This window comes from Dipodomys merriami, unplaced genomic scaffold (genome assembly GCF_024711535.1).
Source record: "Dipodomys merriami isolate MVZ:Mamm:240054 unplaced genomic scaffold, mDipMer1.0.p SCAF_28, whole genome shotgun sequence".
Taxonomy (NCBI): domain Eukaryota; kingdom Metazoa; phylum Chordata; class Mammalia; order Rodentia; family Heteromyidae; genus Dipodomys; species Dipodomys merriami.
This window is the reverse complement of record NW_027204270.1, coordinates 5,340,731-5,360,424: the sequence shown is the minus strand read 5'-3', so window position 1 is coordinate 5,360,424 and position 19,694 is coordinate 5,340,731. Positions and strand designations below refer to the sequence as shown.

Here is a 19,694-nt window from a genome sequence, read left to right as displayed (position 1 = left end):
ATACAATTTTCACTATGAAACATATATACATCATGGATGGCAAACATTTCTATGTGGGAAGTGAGAGTGTGTCAGTCAAAGAACTGTTCGAAATGGACCTGCGTTCTTGTTGCTTTATTGTCTTTTCCCAAAAGCACAAATGTCTTTATTGAACTCTGCCCTGTAGTAAGAAAGCATCAATTGATCATTATATATAAATGAGTATCTAGCAAAATTTTATTATACACTCTTAACATGTTAACTTTTATATAATATGTACTCATCAAGAAATACTGTACTACTCTTTCTTACTTTTTTCCAACTCTGACAATATGCAAAACCCATTCTTGGTCTGTTGGCCTTAAAGAACATGGAGTACGTCCAAGGTGGCATGCAGGCCATGTTTGTCCATCTCTGGTCTGTGTTTGGTCTCAACCTAGTTCGTAAATTCTAGTCATAGAACAAATGCACCAGGCCCTATAAGGTAGTATAACCATACCCTATATCTACTGGCACAAATACCTCATCATGTTTTCATGGAAACATTTAGGCATTAAGTTACAACTTTTTCTGTTTCCTATCCAGCTCTATCAAGCACAGAACGATCCTTATAAATAAGGTGGTACTTGAGATTTTTCTGCCCTGGTTAAGTCAGCTTAAGGGTGCTGGTGCTCACACTTGTATTCAGGAGACTGAGATCTGGAGGATGGAGGTTTGAAAAGCCCATGAGACTTCTCCAAAATAACCAGGGAAAAAACCAGGCTGGAGGTTGTGGCTCAAGTGCTAGAATGCCAGTTGAGCAAGCAGAAAGCTGAGTTAAGGTCCAGAATTCAGTCCCAGTACCATCAGAAAAGGGGGCTGGGGGTAGAGGGAATCTCAAACACTGCCACTTGAAATACCTCCTGTTTGTTTCTGTTTTCTTTTGGAAAGAGTTCATTTTGTCTGTGTAGAGTCTGAAGAAACACAAGTGAGTTGTTACTGTTGCAAATGGCTACAATAACCGGTGTCTTTAGAGGTGTTAACTTCTCATGACTTTACCAGTCTGCCTATGAGTCTTACTGGCTGTTGAGACTGCAAGCAGATGGCCTTTAGGAGGCTTCTGTTTTGCTTGGACCTTGGTGGTGCTTGATGACTGTGATACATGGGGAGGAGCCATTGGAGGGGCAAGCAAGCCCTTCTTTTGTTTGAATCTCTATGCTGGATCGGTCTGGTGGTCTGTGTGAAATAGAGCTCCAAGCACAGCAGAACAAAATTTATATTTACCTAGAGTCTAATTGGACTGAGATTTCCTGCAGTTATGTTAAAATCCTCTGCCCTTTTGCTTAGTGAGCAAGTATTTGAACTCCTAAGCTCTGGAGGTTTAGCTTGTACTGGCTCAATTAATTGTTAAATGGTCCCTTTATTATAATTATACATTGATGCCTTGCTTTGTAGTAACTGAGGAGATTGCTAAAAGAGTTGTTTAATCTGTTATACACTATCAGTTTGGTAAAAGCTATTTTTAAAAGGAAACAATTTTGATTTGAAGTGGCATGGTGATATTTGAGTTGGATAACACGGTTTAAATTGAAATGCTGGAATTTGGCTCTGCTCTTGACAGAGACTGGCTTGTATTTGACATTGACCCATGTGTTTGTCACCTTGCCAGACACTGTCTTCTATTTATTCTGACAGCTCACCAGCTGAGAAAGTGAGGCTTTCCAAAATTAAAAAACATTTTTTCTATGAATTTAAAGTGGAACCGTGTATTATGTTTATTAAGTTACCGTAGTGTGTATGTGGACAGGAGTCATTTCTTTTTCTATTAAGGAACTGCAGTATAATAGAAGCTTATGTTTATAATTTTGCTCAATACTTGAAATATTGGAAAAATTAAAGATATTTCTACTCATTTCTTTTAGTATAAATTTTATAGTAGATGTGTTAAGAACCATATAATACATGGGGAAGGTAAATTAGTTGGTTTTCTAAGTGGAAATTTTTTTTTTTCCTTCCGGTCCTGGGGCTTGAACTCTGGGCCTGGGCACTGTCCCTCAGCTCTTCAGGTCAAGGCTAGCGCTCTACCACTTGAGCCACAGCTCCACTTCCAGCCTTTTCTGCTTATGTGGTGCTAAGGAATTGAAAACCCAGGACCTCATGCATGCAAGGCAAGCACTCTACCACTGAGCCACCTTCCCAGCCCATACGTGGAAGTTTAAATGCACCAAATCTGCTAAATTCATATGCAATAACCAATTATTTATTTGTTGGTCATGAGTTTTGAACTCAGGGCCTAGACACTGTCTTTGAGCTCTCTTGATCAGGTTAACACTCTTACCACTTTGAGCCACAGACCCACTTCCTATCTGATCAGTTAAATCATTTCAGTATTGCACTTTTAAGAATGTGCTCACTGGTGGCTCACGACTGTAATCCTAGCTACTCAGGAGGCTGAGATCTGAGGATCGCGATTCAAAGCCAGCCCCGGCAGGAAAGACCGTGAGACTCCTATCTCCAATAAACCACTAGAAAACCAGAAGTGGCGCTGTAGCTCAAGTGGTAGAGCGCTGGCCTTGAGCTGAAGAGCTGAGGGACAGCGCCCAGGCCCAGAGTTCAAGCCCCACGACTGACCAAAAAAAAAAAAAGAAAAAGAATGTGCTCAGACTACCTGGGTGTTGTGATTCATGCTTGTAACCCCAGCTTTGGGGATGCAGAGGAAGGAGGATTGTATTTCAAGGCCAGTCTGGGCTACAATAATGAGACCCTGGCTCAAAAAACCTAAGAATGTGTCCAATCTAATTAGATAGCATAGTATATGTTATGTATGAAAGTTAGTCTAGCTGTTCATCATTTAACATCTAAATTAATTTTTTCACTTGATTGCTCGTGTGATAATGTAATGTGTAAGTTACACAAAGTAAACCTTAGTTATTTCAAATTTTTTTCTAATAAGCTAAGCCTTGGAAGGCTAGCATTACATGTTGTGTCCCATTGAAGGCTGCAGGCATTGTTCTAACGGCTTTCATTCTGAACTGAGCAGCTGTCGCTGTTTGACAGCTGGATTGTCAGTATCTTTAGACTGATCAGCAGAGGCTGACCTAGCAAACAAGAAATGAGGTTATTACTACCATTGTAGAGTGAGTTCCGAGATGTTTACAGTATTTACTTTTCAGACTTTACTTGTTCTGACATCCCATTGTGTAGGTATTATAAAATTAGGTGGTGTGAAGCTGGGCGCAGGTGGCTCATGCCTATAATCCTAGCTACTTAGGAAGCTGAGATCTGAGGATCACTGCTCAAAGCCCGCCTGGGCAGTGAAGTCTGTGAGACTTTTATCTCCAATAAACCACCAGGAAACCGGAAGTGGCGCTGTAGCTCAAATGGTAGAGGGGTTAGCTAGCCTTGAGCTGAAGAGCTGAGGGACAGTGCCCAGGCCCAGAGTTCAAGCCCCCCGAAAGCTCCATGATCGACCAAAAACAAACAAAAAAACTAGGGGGTGTGTGATTTCTGATTGTGAGGTAGGGAGTGGAAACATCGCAAAGTTCAACGAGTGTTATTTATCTTTACATCATCACAGGCTGCATTGCTAGAACACTCTTCTGTAGTGCAGAAGTATACTTAAGGTTTTGAAATTGACATTTCTGAATTATTTAGCAACTGTCAGACTTGGGGAAGGCTTTTTTTTCCTTTTTTGGTACTTTATAAGGAGTTTTGTATCTCATCTTCCAATCTAGACAATGGAGAACTCACTTGGTTTGTCCTTTGTATTGACTAGAAGACTTTTTTTTTTCTTGATGCTGGGCTTGAACTTACGGCTTAGGTGCTGTCTCTGAGGTGTGTTCCGTCCCGTCCCATGTGTGTGTGCGCGCCCGCCCGCCCCCCTTTCCCCCCCACCGTTTGAAGCCTGGGCCTGGGCGCTGTCCCTCAGCTCTTCAGCTCAAGGCTAGCATTCTACCACTTGATCCATAGCACCACTTCCAGTTTCCTGGTGGTTCATTGGAGATAAGAATCTCATGGACTTTCCTGCCTGGGCTGGCATTGAACCTAGATCCCGAGATCTCAGCCTCCTGAGTAGCTAGGATTACAGGCACAAGCCACCAGTGCCCATCTTATACCCTTTTTTTTTTTTTTTTTTTTAAAGTTTTGTTATTATAAGTCAGGTAAAGAGTGCATTACTTTTTGGACAATGTCACCTCTTCCCTTGATCTATCCCAGTTTTCTCCTCCCATCCATACCCAGTATACACTTTTATTGTTGTTGTCATGAGGGCTTGAACTCAAGGCCTGGGCTCTGTCCCTTAGCTCTTTTGCTCAAGGTTAGCTACTTTGAGCCACAGCTCCACTTCCATTTGTTGAGGGATTTATTAGAGATTAGAGTCTCATGGGACTTTTCTGCCTGGGCTAGTTTTGAACTTTGATCCTCAGATCTCATCCTCCTGAGTAGTTAGGATTACAGGTATGCCACCAGCACCTGGCTATACTTCTTAATGTTTCGTCATGCTTGTAATTATAAACATGAATCATGATTACTCCTTAATATGCGATTAATGCTGAGTTTGTTACATGAGATAGGTGGGCAGCCAAGGACGGTGAATAGAATGCAGGGTATTGGGTATTTGGATGGGAGAAAAACTATCTTAATTTTCATAGATTCATTAAAAGCATTACAGTTAATTCTGAAAGCAGTAGCCACAAGAATGTTGGTAGTACTGTGACATTAGTGTAAATCACAGGTATTAGTGTATCACATTGAATAGAGAAAAGCACATAGAATAGTGTTTATGTTTCAAAATTATGGAGGTTGCCAAGGGAGTCACCCTAGTAAATCTTATTACTTAATGAATCGATAAAGAAGTACATAAATGGGAAAATTGATTTTCTTGTATCATGTTTTAATGTATGTTGTTTCATGCATTAAAATATTTTTCTTCTTCAAAGAGACATTGTTGCTGTGCTGCCTAGACTGACCTCAAATTTCTTTTTTCTTTTTTTAAGGTCTGGTCGTGGGGCCTGAACTCTGGGCCTGGTGCTGTCCCTCAGCTCTTCAGCTCAAGGCTAGCGCTCTACCACTTGAGCCACAGCACCACTTCTGACTTTTTTCTTTTTGCCTATATGGTGCTGAGGAATTGAACCCAGGGCCTCATGCATGCAAGGCAAGCGCTCTCCCACTGAGCCACCTTCCTGGCCCTGACCTCAAATTTCTTTGCTCAAAAGATACCTGCGACTTTAGTCAACTAAATTTTTTTTTTTTAATTTCCTATGACTATCTCTAGCCCAGGTTGGCCTTGAACTCAAAAATCTGTCTCAGCAGGATTACAGGTATGAACAACTGTTCCTGGCCCAGCTTTAACTTTATAAGTGGTAGAACATTCCAGAAAATTTGGCTGTTAGTAGTCTCCTATCTATATTTTTGTAGAAGGAGCAGCCATGAATTCCCTCTCAAGTCCAAAAATCAAATTCATACAGAAGTGGGAAAAAAGAGGGAGACTAATGGTACAGTCAACCTGCCACCTTTTGCTGGCAGCCAATTCACAGGAAGAGAAATGGCTGTCCCTTATTGCTACTTAAGAGAACTTAGAGGGCTGGGAAGGTGGCTCAGTGGTAGAGTGCTTGCCTTGCATGTATGAGGTCCTGGGTTCGATTCCTCAGCACCACATAAGCAAAAAGAAAAAAGCCGGAAGTGGCGCTGTGGCTCAAGTGATAGAGCACTAGCCTTGAGCTGAAGAGCTGAGGGACAGCGCCCAGGCCCAGAGTTCAGGCCCCATGACCGGACCCCCCCCAAAAAAAAAAAAAAAAAAGAGAGCTTAGGGCTGGGATCAGATAGGAACTTGTGACTGTAGAGTCTCTTCTGGGAGGATGTTGGTGAACTTGAGTCTGTCTCATTTCCACCTGCCTCTAGGAGTTGGTTCTTAATCCTAGTATAGAAGATAATAGTTTATGCTATCTAATCAAGCTATTTCAGTCATTTTAAATCAAAGGCTTTGTTCTATTTTTAAGTTTACTTTTAAGCCAGGCACCAGTGGCTCAAGCCTATAATCCTAGCTACTTAGGAGGTTGAGATCTGAGGATCGAGGTTCAAAGGCAGGAAAGTCCAATAAACCACCAGAAAACCAAAAGTGTTGCTGTGGCTCAAGTGGTAGAGCACTAGCCTTGAGCTGAAGAGCGCAGGGACAGCGCCCAAGCCCAGAATTCAAGCCCCAGGACCGACCAAAAATAAAAGTTCACTTTCTAGGATCATCTGTTTCTAGTTTTCCGTATTTAAAAAGAAATCAAGAATATTCTCCCTAAATAAATATTCTGAATGCTATTTACTGTAATTTAAATATTTTGTCCCATTTTAAAAGAATTTACAGGAATTAGAGCTATGGCTCAAAGTGGTAGAGTGCTATCCTTGGGCAAAAGAGCTCAGGAACAGGACCTGTGCCCTGAGTTCAAGTTCCCTGACAGACCAAAAACAAAAAAAGAAGATATTTCCATGAAGCATGCTTAGCTGTGTAATAAGAAATGTAGATTTTTTTACTTTAGTCAGAGCGTTTGTTAATTCTGTTACATGTCACTTCCATTCTCCTGTCACCTTTGTCTCCATGTTACCACCTTCAGTCCACCTGGAGCTTTTCAGGCTGTTGGGCAGGGTGAGAAGAATAGAAGTTCCCTTTCCCAGGATTCTGTTTCCAGAAATTGAAGTAGTGTGGCTCTCTTACATTCCATGATCAGAACTTAGCTGTACAACAAAACCAGCTATCAGGGAAGCTGGGAGATGTCAGCTTCATCATGCAGGGCCATGTGCCCGGCTCTCCCATTAAGGAAGAAAGGAGAATGAATGTTGTGCTCTGCCAGCTGTCTCTGTTCCAGAGCCTAACAAACAAGTGCAGTGAATTACATCAGTGAAGATGTAATTGTTTGTTTGCACACTGACTTCTTACATTCCATTGTCGAGGGATGATGACTTTTATGCTTCCCCTCAGAATTTCCAACACATGGTAGACCATTGGTGGTGCCCAGTAAGTCTGGGCGAACACTTGCTGGTTTAGGATTCTGTTCCTTGTAGAATGTATATTCATTTTCTATTTTTAACATAATCTTGATAAGATTTGCCTGTTACTACTTTGTTTAAAATACAGAAGTCTTAATGTTTCCCCCTAAAGTCTTCATTCATTTTTGCTTCAGCAGATGTTCATAATATGATACTTTTTGCAAGGTGCAAATTTACAAAAAGAACATGTGAAAGAAATCTCTAGTTAAGTGTTATGTCTGCCTAGAGCAGCTGTTCTCATTGATTGAAGCGTGTTGAATATAGCACTTCCAATGGCTCAAACAATAAATGAAATCTCTTGTCTATTTTTAGGCATCAGGAAGTATTTAGATACTTTAAATACTGATAACAGTACTCAGACTCAGATCTCCTCTAATTTTGATTTTCAAAGTGATGGGTGAGCCAGGCATTGGTGACTCATGCCTATAATCAAAGTTACTCATAAGGCTGAGATCTGCATATCACAGTTTGAAGCTAGTCCAGGCAGGAAAGCCCATGAGACTCCTTTCTCCAGTGAACCTAGAAACAAGCAAAACAACCCTCTAGAAGTAGAATGGTAGTTCAAGTGGTAGAGTGCCTTGAATTAAGAAGCTCAGGGACAGTACCCAGGCCCCGAGTTCAGGCCCCAGGACTAATACGCACTTGCACACAAAAAGGGACAGGTGAACGGCAGATGAGATCCCCCTTCAAGTAATTTTTATCCGGAGACTATTGTGTATGTTATCAGCAAAATGACTATACACAGTGATGTATGTTTAGATAGACATTGGATATACATACAGACCGTATAGATAATTAGAAATCCTGTGTAGGTGGAATTGTTTTTGCCAGGTACCTGTTGAATACTTGTAATTCTCAGTGAGCTGAAAATATTCAATGAAAATCTAAGGTTTCAATGATTGAGTCACAAGAAATGACTAATTGTTATAAATTATTCTTCAAGTACCTTCACTTTGCTTAAGAATAAAACAGAATTCTTCTACCAGACAATAGTAACAAATGAAAATAATGGTGTAGGAGAGCTTATTGGTCAAATTAGAGTTGAAAAACAAGTTTCTTTTACCCTAGTTTATATAAATTATAGCAGTGATTGAACTTGGAGCCCTCTAGAATGTGACTTTGAGCTAGCTACCGGAATTGTTAATGTTGTTTTGAGCAACATTTTTACGACATTGCAGGTTTGTTTTTAAAGAAGTTTAAGGAAAGGTAAAAATCAAGAGTTCTAGTTCTTGGTCCCTCATTTTATGAGGAGAAATTAAAATTATACATTAGCAATGGGCAGTGAGTGGGGAAACTCCAGCCGAACTAGGAAGACGATAATGTAGGGTAGTGGCAGGCAGACTATCGGTTGACTTGGTTCCGACAGGATAGCCAGGACTCGGACTAGGCAGAGGAAGAATGCCCAGGAAACTCCTGACAAGGCAGAACTGATATGCCCAGAGGAAAGGAGAGTCAAGGCCAGATGAAGAAGGGTATACAAAGAGGGTATCTTTTCCTTTCTTTTTACATTTACTTTGTGTGGATGTGTGAATGCTATATAATCTTTCTTTCTATGATCTTGATGGTTATAGTTTAGGAGTAGCAAATTCTAGTACTTAATTTGCTTTATTATTTGGATGTTGATTTGGTGAATTTCTTTTAAGGTGCTTCTTTTCTTCATCTCTTAAAACTGTTTTATGCTGGTTTAGGTGGAAGATTAATCACCCAAGAAGAGGAGTCTGGTCTCATGCCTGTGATCCTAGCTACTCAGTTGGCACAGCAAAAATAATAGAGTGAAGCATGGCTCAAGTGGCATAGCACCAGTCCAGCAAGGATAAGGTCCTGAGTTCAACCTTCAATTACCCAACCCCCTCCCAGAAAAAAATCTGATATTGTCAGATAAAGCTCTGAAATAAATTTAAGTTAAATAGAACATGTCTCTAAAGTAGTTTGGTGTAGTATATATAAAAGTTGTCATTTGCTATGTGTCCAAATCCATACAGTATATTTGGTCTATTTTCAATAAGTAATATGATTGCAAATCTATAAGGAAATTGATATTCCAATAATAAGCAAAAATAACAGGCAGGAAATACTAGTAGTCTGTTTTGGTAATTTTTAAAAATCTATATTAGTAGATGTTTGTCTAGCCTGACCATAAAACTTATTTTCCCATACTGTGGTTATGAAGGTAAATAGTTGAGGGAATATTTACATTAGGCTTTATAGGCATCTGCATCTTGGATAGCTTCCTTATATGTTCAGAAAACTAATTGGAACAGGACCATTTGTAGCCTGATATTGAGCTGTAGAGTAGTTGCATTTACAGAATTGAGAACTGCAGGCTACAATTAACTGTCATTAATTTTTTGAGTGGAAATATGTTCCATGTATTGTACAGTCAGGAGCCAGGCTTGAGTGAGTTTAAATAGATGAAATCTAAATTATACTGACAGTCCATTAAACAGTAGCAGAAAACCTGTAAAGAAAATGGATTCACTGTGATACCAGTTTATAATAAAATCATTTTTCCGAACAAGAATTATGTCTTAGAATTCTCCCGTGTATTTGCAGTGAGCACTGCAGATTGGTTTGAAGCATTTATTGCAAAATCTGGGCTCCCAGGGCGTTGTTTTCTGCAAAGGAGCAAGCAGTGTAGCTTGAAATCTGCCCTGCAGGATATGACACCAGATCAGATGAACAATTTGTTTGTCGTCAGCCATTTGGGGAGAGAAGACTCCATACCAGCCTCCTTGTCACGGCTGATTTTTTTCCCTCTGAACACTGTGCATACTGTTTTCTATCGATTTCCTAAATGTACATTATTTCAGCCATGTTCCATTTCTAATCGAGTTTAGCGTCTGTCAACATTTCTATTTGTAATCACCCTCTACCTTAATAGGGATTTTATGGCAAAATTGTTTAGTTTTTATTTTGGATGGGAGTCCTTGAATTTTGGGATAGGGTTGTTACTTGAGTTTTTAAGCATTAGGAAGTTAGATACAGTGGCATGGGTGCTGCTGGAAGAAAGAACAAGCAAGCTGTCCAGTGCTGTAAGTACTTAACTTCTCTAGAGGGATGGCCTTCACCTGTGTCTGGTAAGGTGGGACCTCATGCATGCTAGGCAGAAAGGCAGAGTTACCTGCATACTCCTTTTTGTTTTTTGTTTGGTCCGGTCGTGGGGCCTGAACTCTGGGCCTGGGCGCTGTCCCTTAAGCTCTTCAGCTCAAGGCTAGCACACTACCACTTGAGCCACAGCGCCACTTCCGGTTTTTTTCTTATGTGGTGCTGAGGAATCGAACCCAGGGCCTCAGGCATGCAAGGCAAGAGCTCTACCACTGAGCCACCTTCCCAGCCCAACCTGCATACTCTTTATGGCATGCAAGGTCTGTCTCACTTAACTGGAGTCTGCGTGTTAAACTGGTTAGGATCATTTTCATAGTAGAGATTTAGGATAGGTTATAAGGGGAGGTTTCAGAGGAACATCTTCATAATAAATTATAGAGATGACAGTGCTTAAAATTCTTTTTTTGGGGGAGAGCTTGGGTAATGCAGGTGCCAATCCCTGGCTAATACATAGCATGCTGGTATAACTAGGAAGATTGCTGCTGCTGGCAGAATAATCCTGCTTTTGTTGTTGTTGCTATTGCTTTGATTTGTTTTACTGAGTTTTCAAGGCCATGTAATATATGATTGATTTAGAAAAGGGTCATACAGCAACACTTGCTCCAAAACACTAGCTTCCCTTTTTTTCTTTTTATTATCTTTAAATAGTTATACAAAGGGGCTGTCATTTAACAAGGCTGTTTATGAATACAATGTATCTTGATCACTGTCACCTCTCTCAATATTCTTGCCCATCTCTCCCCTGCCCACCAGCTTGAGTTTTTAAAGTGAGGAACATAATTATCTAAGACCAATCTTTAAGCTTTTGATGCATTGGAACATGTGACCTGCTTTCCCATTCTTCCTCTCCAGCCCTTTTCTCCTCAAAATTTAATTTTATTTTGTTAGCCAACAGGGGTAAAAACAGATAATGGTTGGCTCTTAAGTTCTGTATTTAGACAAAAGTTTATATAGGCTTCGAATTCCACAGAATTCTGTAAGTTAGAAATCCACAATTCTTTTATCATGTAATTTATCAAGGAAATAACAAATAGTATATTGTTACCTGAGATTTTTTACTCCACCGAAATTGGTAATTTTTTTTTCCCTTTGTTGGTCATGGGGCTTGAACTCTGGGCCTGAGTGCTGTTCCTGAGCTCTTCAGCTCAAGGTGAGTGCTTTACCACTTGAGCCACAGTGCCACTTCCAGTTTTCTGGTGGTTTATTGGAGATAAGAGTCTCACAGACTTTCCTGCCTGCGCTGGCTTTGAACCATGATCCTCAGATCTCAGCCTCCTGAGTAGCTAGGATTACCGCCATGAGCCACTGGTGCCCGGCTTGACATTGATAGTCTTTAAGATGATACAGTTAATTTTGGTGACAGTTGGTATAAGATAAAGGGCTTAATTTAACCTCAAGAAAGGCTCTCACTTAGGGCTTATTTATTAACTTGCTGTTTTTCTAATGTTTGTTTCCTTTTCCTATCTAGGTGCTCTCCACAATTACCAGACAATGCTAGTACCTGTCTGGTTCTAGGGCTTGAATTCAGGACCTTGTGCTACCTTTGTTTGCTTGTTCATGGCTGGTATTGAGCCATGCCTCCAACCCAGCTTTGTTTTTTGTGCCAGTCCTGGGGCTTGAACTCAGGGCATCAGTGCTGTCCCTGAGCTTTTGTGGGCCAAGCTAGCTCTCTGCCACTTGGGCCATAATTCCATGTCTGGCTTTTTGGTGTTTACTTGGAGCTAAGAATCTCATGGACTTTCTTGCCCATGTTGGCTTCGAACTGAGATCCTGAGATCGCAGCCCTGTGATTACAGGTGTGAGCCATCAGTGTTTGGTTCCAACTTGGTACCTTGCTAACTAATTGGAGATGAAGTTGCTAAGTTTTTCCAGCTGGGCTGGCTTAGAACCTTGATGCTTCTATTTCTCAGACTCCTGAGTAGCTATAATTACGGGTGTTAAGTACAAGTACCCAGCTGGCCAATTGCTATTTCTAAAAGACATGTTTCATACTGATTAAGGATATAGCAATGTTCTGGCTAGAATCTCATGTAACTTTGTCTTTATGCCTTTTTTTTTTTTTTTTTTTTTTGTAATGGAGCTTGAACTAAGGCGTGGGCACTGTCCCTCAGCTCTTCACCTCAAGGCTAGTGCTCTACCACTTAAACCACAGCACTACTTCCAGTTTTCTGGTGGTTTATTGAGGTAAGCGTCTCTCCTGCCCTGGCTGGTTTTGAACTGTGATCCTCAGATCTCCTGAGTAGCTAGGATTACAGGTATGAGATACCAGTGACTGGCTTTCCCTTTTTAATTTGTTCCTCATATGGTTCTTGAGTATTTACTATGTAGAATGCTGTGTACTGTGTAGCATACTGTTGTATCTGAAATTGAGGAATGGGCTTTGCCTGCTTTGCAGATGGGAAAGTAGAGATGTGAGGGTTTGTTGGCAGCCATGCACTATGCCAGTGCCCCTTGGATTAGAATTTGGACATCAAGATTTCAGTGTTGTCACACACACACACACGCACACACGCACACACGCACACGCACACACCCCATCTGATTTAACTACAGCAATACTTGTGGCCTCTATGTTCTTGAAATACTAGACTGACCTGTTACCATGTAGAGAAGGACAAGGGTAGTGGAGTAATGTATAAGAGAAAAGGGAAGAAGAGGAGTCCTGTTAGAAAGAAAAGTTTCTATTAGAAATACTGTTAGAGTGACACTGCCGTGTTTTGCAGAAGGACAGAAGATATTTCAAAGTTTAATAGGTGGAAACACATTGATGGAGAGAAAAATTCTTCATGGTACAGAGCAATGGCTGAATGTTGACTGTTTTGTGACCATGTGACCACAGTTTTAATGCTAGAGTTCTGGCTCTGTGCTAAATTAGGGGGTGAAGTAAGAGTCTACTTACTCTGTTTTGGGAGGAGGTTATTTGGAAAGAAGCTGACAAGTTCTTTGTGTCATCCTGGCAAACTGCCTGAAGCGACAGGCTGTGATTTTTACCCGGAGGGAAGCCAGCTCTGTTGCTCTATTTACATAAACGTGCTGATTTGCTAAGGGTTGAAAAGCAGAGGGCTTTCCTTTAAATTTTCTTTGAAAATTTGCCTCCAAGTTTTGGCCCCAAGATTCCCCCCCCCCCCCCAGCTTCATGAGGAGGGCTCTGCAGTTTGCAAATGGCCCATAGGTTTCTTGGGCACAAAACTGTTTTGAGATTATGAGAAACAGCCAGAGGCACCTTGGTTCAGAACCGTTGCTCAAATCTTGGTGATTTTGTTGCTTCTTGTTCACAAAGAGTTGAGGTCACTTAATCATGCAATCCATTACTATCCAGAATGATAGAGAATAAATCTCAGCATATATCCATGGTTTCATTTCCAGACATCTCTAGTAAAGAGGAAAATTACTTATCGTGTGTTGTTTGGAATAATTGATACTGATGGTAATGGCCTCATTCATTTTTCTGGCCCATTTCAGGCATGCTGATTTTAAGATTAAAAAAATGTATATTTGCCCTATGGCAACTATTTGCTTAGTCTGGTAAATATGTGTTTTCACGTGGGTAATTTTGAAAACGTGCATTATGCATCTAATGGATTGCATCAGCTTTGCTTGATTCTTTCAGGACCGCTAGCTATCTCACAAAGAAAAAGCTTGCTTTGTTTAGTTACAATAACAACAACAAAAGGTGTCTCAGTGCTTGTGTTGACTGTGGGGAAGATCAGTGGTCCAGCTGACTAAAACCAATTCTATAACCAGCTTTTAGACAATACAGTCAGTCATAAATTGCATAAATTCTTGCCAAATGATTTTGGCTTTAGACAGACAACTGGGCATACATTCCAATTGAGATTTTAACGTTGCTCTCAACTTATGTTCATAGCTTTCCCTTTCCAAATAAGCCATTTTATTTTTGTGCTAACAATAAACATTTATATGTTATTTTCTTAAATAGTTGCTTGATTAATCCAGGCAAGGAGAAAATATTTGTGATATGACCATTTGGCCTTAATTTAACCTTGTTTTGACAAAACAGTATTAATAATAAAAAGACTTTTCTTTCTGTGAAATTTGAATTGCAAATTATTTCTTAGAATGTATTCTCTGTTGGATTTCCCTAAATTTTGTAGGGTATTTATAAAGAAAAAATTGACTCTATGGTAGTTTTTAAGGTATTTTTTTGTTTAAAGAATGAATCAGAGTGGCTCACAGTTGTAATCCTGACTACTCAGGAGGCTGAGATCTGAGAATTGAGGTTCAAAGCCAACCAGAGTAGGAAAGTTAATGAGACTCTTATCTCTAACTAACCTCCAAAAACCTGGGAGTGAAAGTGTGGTTCAAGTAGAGGAGCTCTAGCCTTGAGGGGCAAAGTTAACAATACTGTTAGTGATCACTTGACACAGCTACTTGTTCTGCAGTACCAGCCTGAATTGTTTGGGATTTCATGGTTTCCACTTGAGCCACAGCTCCACTTTTTTTTTTTTTTTCTTTCTGTCATGGTCTTTCTTGCCTGAACTGGCTTGGAATTGCAGTCTTCTGAGTCACTAAGATTACAAGTGTGAGCCAAGGAACTTTGATCCTCAGGTCTCAGCCTCTTGAATAGATAGGATAACAGTGTGAGTCTTGAGACAGTCATTTTACAACGGAAAGCTTTTTATGCAAAAATAGGGCATTAGTGAGCCATCTGGGGATCAGCAGAGCTTGAGACCTGCCCTGCCCTCCTTCCTCAGGCTTCTGAGTAGAGATCCTAGCCACTGCCCTTGCCCTACCAGCATGTTCCTGTCTGCTCTTAACAGTTATACCCTAGTATAACTGTTGTATGGATCATTATTTTCCTGAGTGTAACTTACTAGACATGAAAGAACATAGGTTTTCTCATCATTTTCTGGAAAGGTTTTTTATATACTAGTCAATAGTTTCTTTATGTCTGTTTGTAGTAAAAATGATTCTGTTGGATATGGAAAAAATACATAAAGTATTTCTCTGTGAAAAAAGAATAAAGCTGTATCTCCTCCTTATCATTTATTATTTAATTTAGTTACATCTCATTTTACCTACACTAATGCCAGACATTAATCCTTGGTAGATGTAAGGGATAGAGAAGGGAGTCATTTGTCTGAGCTCTGCAGCCAGTGCAGACCATCTGACTGCTAATAACTGAGCAAGTGGGATGTGAATTGCTAATGTTTTATATAAGAGGAGGTGTTGCAGTTTCTTTGTGAAGAGAATAAATTCTCAAAATTTATTCCCTCTGGTGCTAACATATGATTAGTTATAAACATCATATGACCAGAAACTGATGGTGTAAAAGACTAGACTTGGCAGACAGCAGAGGAGTAGTTGGTGTTTTGGAGAATGCGGCCTAGGGGAGGAGGGTGTATAGCTGTGGGCATTTAGTGCAGCAAGTTTCTTGTCACTTGAACTGAGAAAGTGCCCCCCACTCCCCACCTGCTACCTATCCCAAACTGTGAAATCCCATATATATGTGCTGGGCAAAAGAACACATATAGACCTACAACTTGTGGTCAGGGTGAATGAGATTAGTATATAATTGACATTAAGTCATTTGAAATATTAGCAATGGGTACAACAGGGACTCAGAAATTAAGAACATCAGGTCTTAAAAAATTGTGCAAGAGCCGGGCGCTGGTGGCTCTCGCCTGTAATCCTAGCTACTCAGGAGGCTGAGATCTGAGGATCACGGTTCAAAGCCAGCCCGGGCAGGAAAGACTGTGAGACTTCTAGCTCCAATAAACCACCAGAAAACTGGAAGTGGCGCTGTAGCTCAAGTGGTAGAGTGCTCACCTTGAGCTGAAGAGCTGAAGGACAGCGCCCAGGCCCAGAGTTCAAGCCCCACAACCGACCAAAAAAAAAAAAAATTGTGCAAGTTAGCCAGGTGCTGATGGTTCATGGTTGTAATCCTCACTGCTTGGGAGGCTGAGATCTAAGGATTTTGGTTCGAAGCCAGCAGGCATAGGAAAGCCCGTGAGACTTTTATCTCCAACAAACTATTCAGAAAAAGCCAGAAGTGGCACTGTGGTTCAAGGTGGTAGAGTGCTAGCCTTGAACAAAAGAAGCATGGGGACAGCTCCCTGAGTTCAAGCCCCAGGACAGGCACACATACCAATAAAAATTGTGCAGGAAGTGGCACTGTGGTTCAAAGTGGTAGAATGCTAGCCTTGAGCCAAAAAAGCTCAGAGACAGTGCCCAGGCTCTGAGTTCAAGCCCCACCACAACCAAAACAAATTATGCAAGTTGGAGTTACAGGTGTGTGTGTGTGTGTGTGTGTGTGTGTGTGTGTGTGTGTGTGTGTGTGTGTGTGTCTGTGTGTGTGTGTGTGTGTCTGTGTGTGTGTCTGTGTGTGTGTCTGTGTGTGTGTCTGTGTGTGTCTGTGTGTGTCTGTGTGTGTGTTTCTCTGTGTGTGTGTGTGTTGATTTCTCTGTTTTTTCTCAGGTTATGAAGAGAAGTATCTGCTGTGATGGGCAAGAGGTCTTTAGATTGTAGCTGAAGATGATTGAATTGTTAAATGGATGTTGCTTGAATGTTGAAGCAGCATTAAGGCCCTGGAACAAGACAGACAGCTCTGTCACTGCTACACTTTTGATATGTGTGGACTCGGAGTGAAGAGCTGTTGAGTATAAACCCCAGAAATTAGATGGGAAATTCTGATGCCTAGCTCATCTTCATATTTCTTCTTTTTCTGAAATGGGTTTTGAGTAGAGAGGTCTTAAGTTCCTGCAGAAATTTCCTGGAAGAATATGCCTTTTAAGAAGTGCTTTGACAATGGTCTAAACTTCAGTGGGTTTGCTAGTACTTCCGGGAGAGCCAGACTGTCCACTGGAGGTATGACAAATTGCTGCTCCATTTTTCTTCTTTGGTGGTCTTAATATATGTGACAAATGAAGCCAGAGAGGAATTTGCCCCTGTTGTAAAAAACATGGCTTATTTTGAAGATACACTCACACAAAAGGGTCAGAAGAAAGGAAAATACAAACGCTATTTTCAATGTGGGCATTGAGATCCCTCCTGCTAGACTTGATGGATAGTGAATGCCTTTATTTCTTAGTTAACAGTTAGACTTCCCTGTCCTAAGATTTATCATGACTTTCAGTTGTAATGTTGAGGGTCTTTACCTTGCCATAGACACTGTTTTCCATACAATCATTGCTTTCTTTTTTTTTTTTTTTTTTTTTTAAGTGTCTTAACATGCAATCCAAAAAAGCAATCTTTTAGACTCCAGCTGTTGGGAGCATGAAACAATTGAATTGCTCAACCATTGTAATAGCAAATGCAATTTAAAAAGTGCTCCTCTTCCTTGGGAAAAAAAGTAATTTGCGGGCTGGGAAGGTGGCTCAGTGGTAGAGCGCTTGCTTTGCATGCCTGAGGCCCTGGGTTTGATTCCTCAGCACCATATAAGCAAAAAGAAAAAAGCCGGAAGTGGTGCTGTGGCTCAAGTGGTAGAGCGCTAGCCTTGAGCTGAAGAGCTGAGGGACAGCGCCCAGGCCCAGAGTTCAGGCCCCATGACCGGACCCCAAAAAAAAAAAAAAAAAGTAATTTGGTTTATTTTATCCCATCTCCGATCGGCTGTTTGTTTTGATATTTATTTATTTATTTATTTATTTATTTATTTATTTATTTATCCGTCCAGTCGTGGGCCTGAACTCTGGGCCTGGGCGCTGTCCCTCAGCTCTTCAGCCCAAGGCTAGCACTCTACCACTTGAGCCACAGCGCCACTTCTGGCTTTTTTTTTTTTTTTTTCTGCTTATGTGGTGCTGAGGAATCGAACCCAGTGCCTCATGCATGTAAGCCAAGTGCTCTACCACTGAGCCACCTTCCCAGCCCTGTTGTTTCTTTTTTGTACAATTAGAAAATAAAATGTATGTAGGTTAATATTTAATAGTAAATGACCCTAAGTGGAGTAGATGCATTTTCATTCCATAGTAAGGTGCCTGCATGTCCAAACCAGTCCGCCATTGCTCTTGGTGAAAGCACGGAGCATTTACCTCAAAAAACTTATTTATGACCTTAATGTATAATTATTTTCTTTTAATTTTTTTTCTTTTCCTTTTTTTTCTTTCTTTTGGTGATGCTTGAAACCAGGGCCTTATGCTTATAAGGCAAGTTCAGCCACTGAGCCAAATGTCCAGCCCCAGCCCCTCTACCTTGCTGTCCCTGCGCGCTTCAGCTCAAGGCGAGCGCTCTGCTGCTCGAACCACAGCGTCACTTCCTATTTGTCTTTAAAAACAAAGTTTTGCTACATAGATCCAGCTGATCTTCTATTTACTACATCCTGTCTCAGACTCCTTCTAAGCACTAAGATTATAGATGTTTATCACTATGCCCAACTGTGCCCACCTGCCTGCCTGCCTGTGTATGTGTATGCCTGCCTGCACGTGCACGCGCACGCGCACATGTGTGTGTATGTGTGTTGGGGTTTGAATTTAGGGCCAGCGAGGTAGGTGCTTGAGCCACACTTCCTGATTCTGATTACTCATTTTAACCAAGTAATTCATTTAGCTAAATTTCTTCATCTGAATATGGGTCGTCTTAATGGCGATCCTACCCTTTTCCTTCCTCCAAATAATTGAGACTTCTAGGTTCTTTAAATTATCAAAGGCTGTTTGCTTTTAGCTTAATTTTATTTATAATTTAATATCACCATTGGTAAGATTTCTTAAAAGGCATTTGATTTGTAATTTTAGTCATTTATTTATGCAGTGGCTTTATGGGCCTTGTCTTTTTTCCTTAACAGTACATGCCATTGTTTTAAATTTTCTTTTTCTTTTAAAGACTGTGTGTATATCGAGAGTCGGAGGCCAAACACACCGTATTTCATCTGTAGCATCCAAGACTTCAAACTGGTAAGCATTTTTAACCTGCTGTTTGTTCTGCTCTGGACCAACTCTGTTTCCAGCTCCTTTGGCTGACTTGATTTTGTTTCCCATGTTGCTTGCATGCTACGGGTCACCATCAGTGCTGAAATAAGGCATCTGATAGTTCATCTCCTTAGTGTTGTGACACTCACTGGTAATGCTTTGTGTAGTAAGCAGTGTTTCTGAAGTATTTATTCCTTTAGTAGTGGTTCTGACAATTTCAGAGATTGCTCTATGCTGTGAAGTAGTTTGTTTCTTCTCAGCCATTGTTAAGAATCTGAAGCAAATTTACAAACTAATGAGTGGCAAGTAGAGTAGTTTCTTGAGGAAAATGTTATTTTATTTGATATACCTCAAACTTCTTTCTAGGATCTCTTAGAGATAGCGGTTGGAAGGAGGAAGTCTGTATGGATATGACATACTTCCTCACTGAGAACATGTTTTGGGTAGTACGTCTGTGTTGATGCCTAGTATCACATCGTTCGGATTTTGACCAGTGGTTCCCACACTTTGGTTTTGGGGATCTCAGGATGTTTGTAAAGATTTTGCACAAGTGAAGACCCTTAGTCTTAGGTATGTAGATATGCTATACACACATCTAAACAAATATTTTACAAACATTTCAATACACCATTGTGATGTTTTTTAAGAAATTAAGAAAGCTGGGTGCTGGTGGCTCATACCGGTGTAATCCTAGCTACTCCAGGACTCTTGAGATCTGATGATTTGAGTTCAAGACAG

At 40.7% G+C, this 19,694-nt stretch overlaps 1 protein-coding gene across 2 annotated transcripts in view; it reads left to right on the top strand.

Moving 5' to 3' along the window:
• Window positions 1–19,694, top strand: part of Rere (arginine-glutamic acid dipeptide repeats) — a 402,127-nt gene that overhangs the window by 145,999 nt on the left and 236,434 nt on the right. For both annotated transcript variants that reach the window (XM_070037277.1, XM_070037278.1), the window contains exon 3: window positions 18,871–18,941. In XM_070037277.1, coding sequence (XP_069893378.1) covers window positions 18,871–18,941 — 71 coding nt within the window. The remainder of the gene's footprint in view (window positions 1–18,870; window positions 18,942–19,694) is intronic.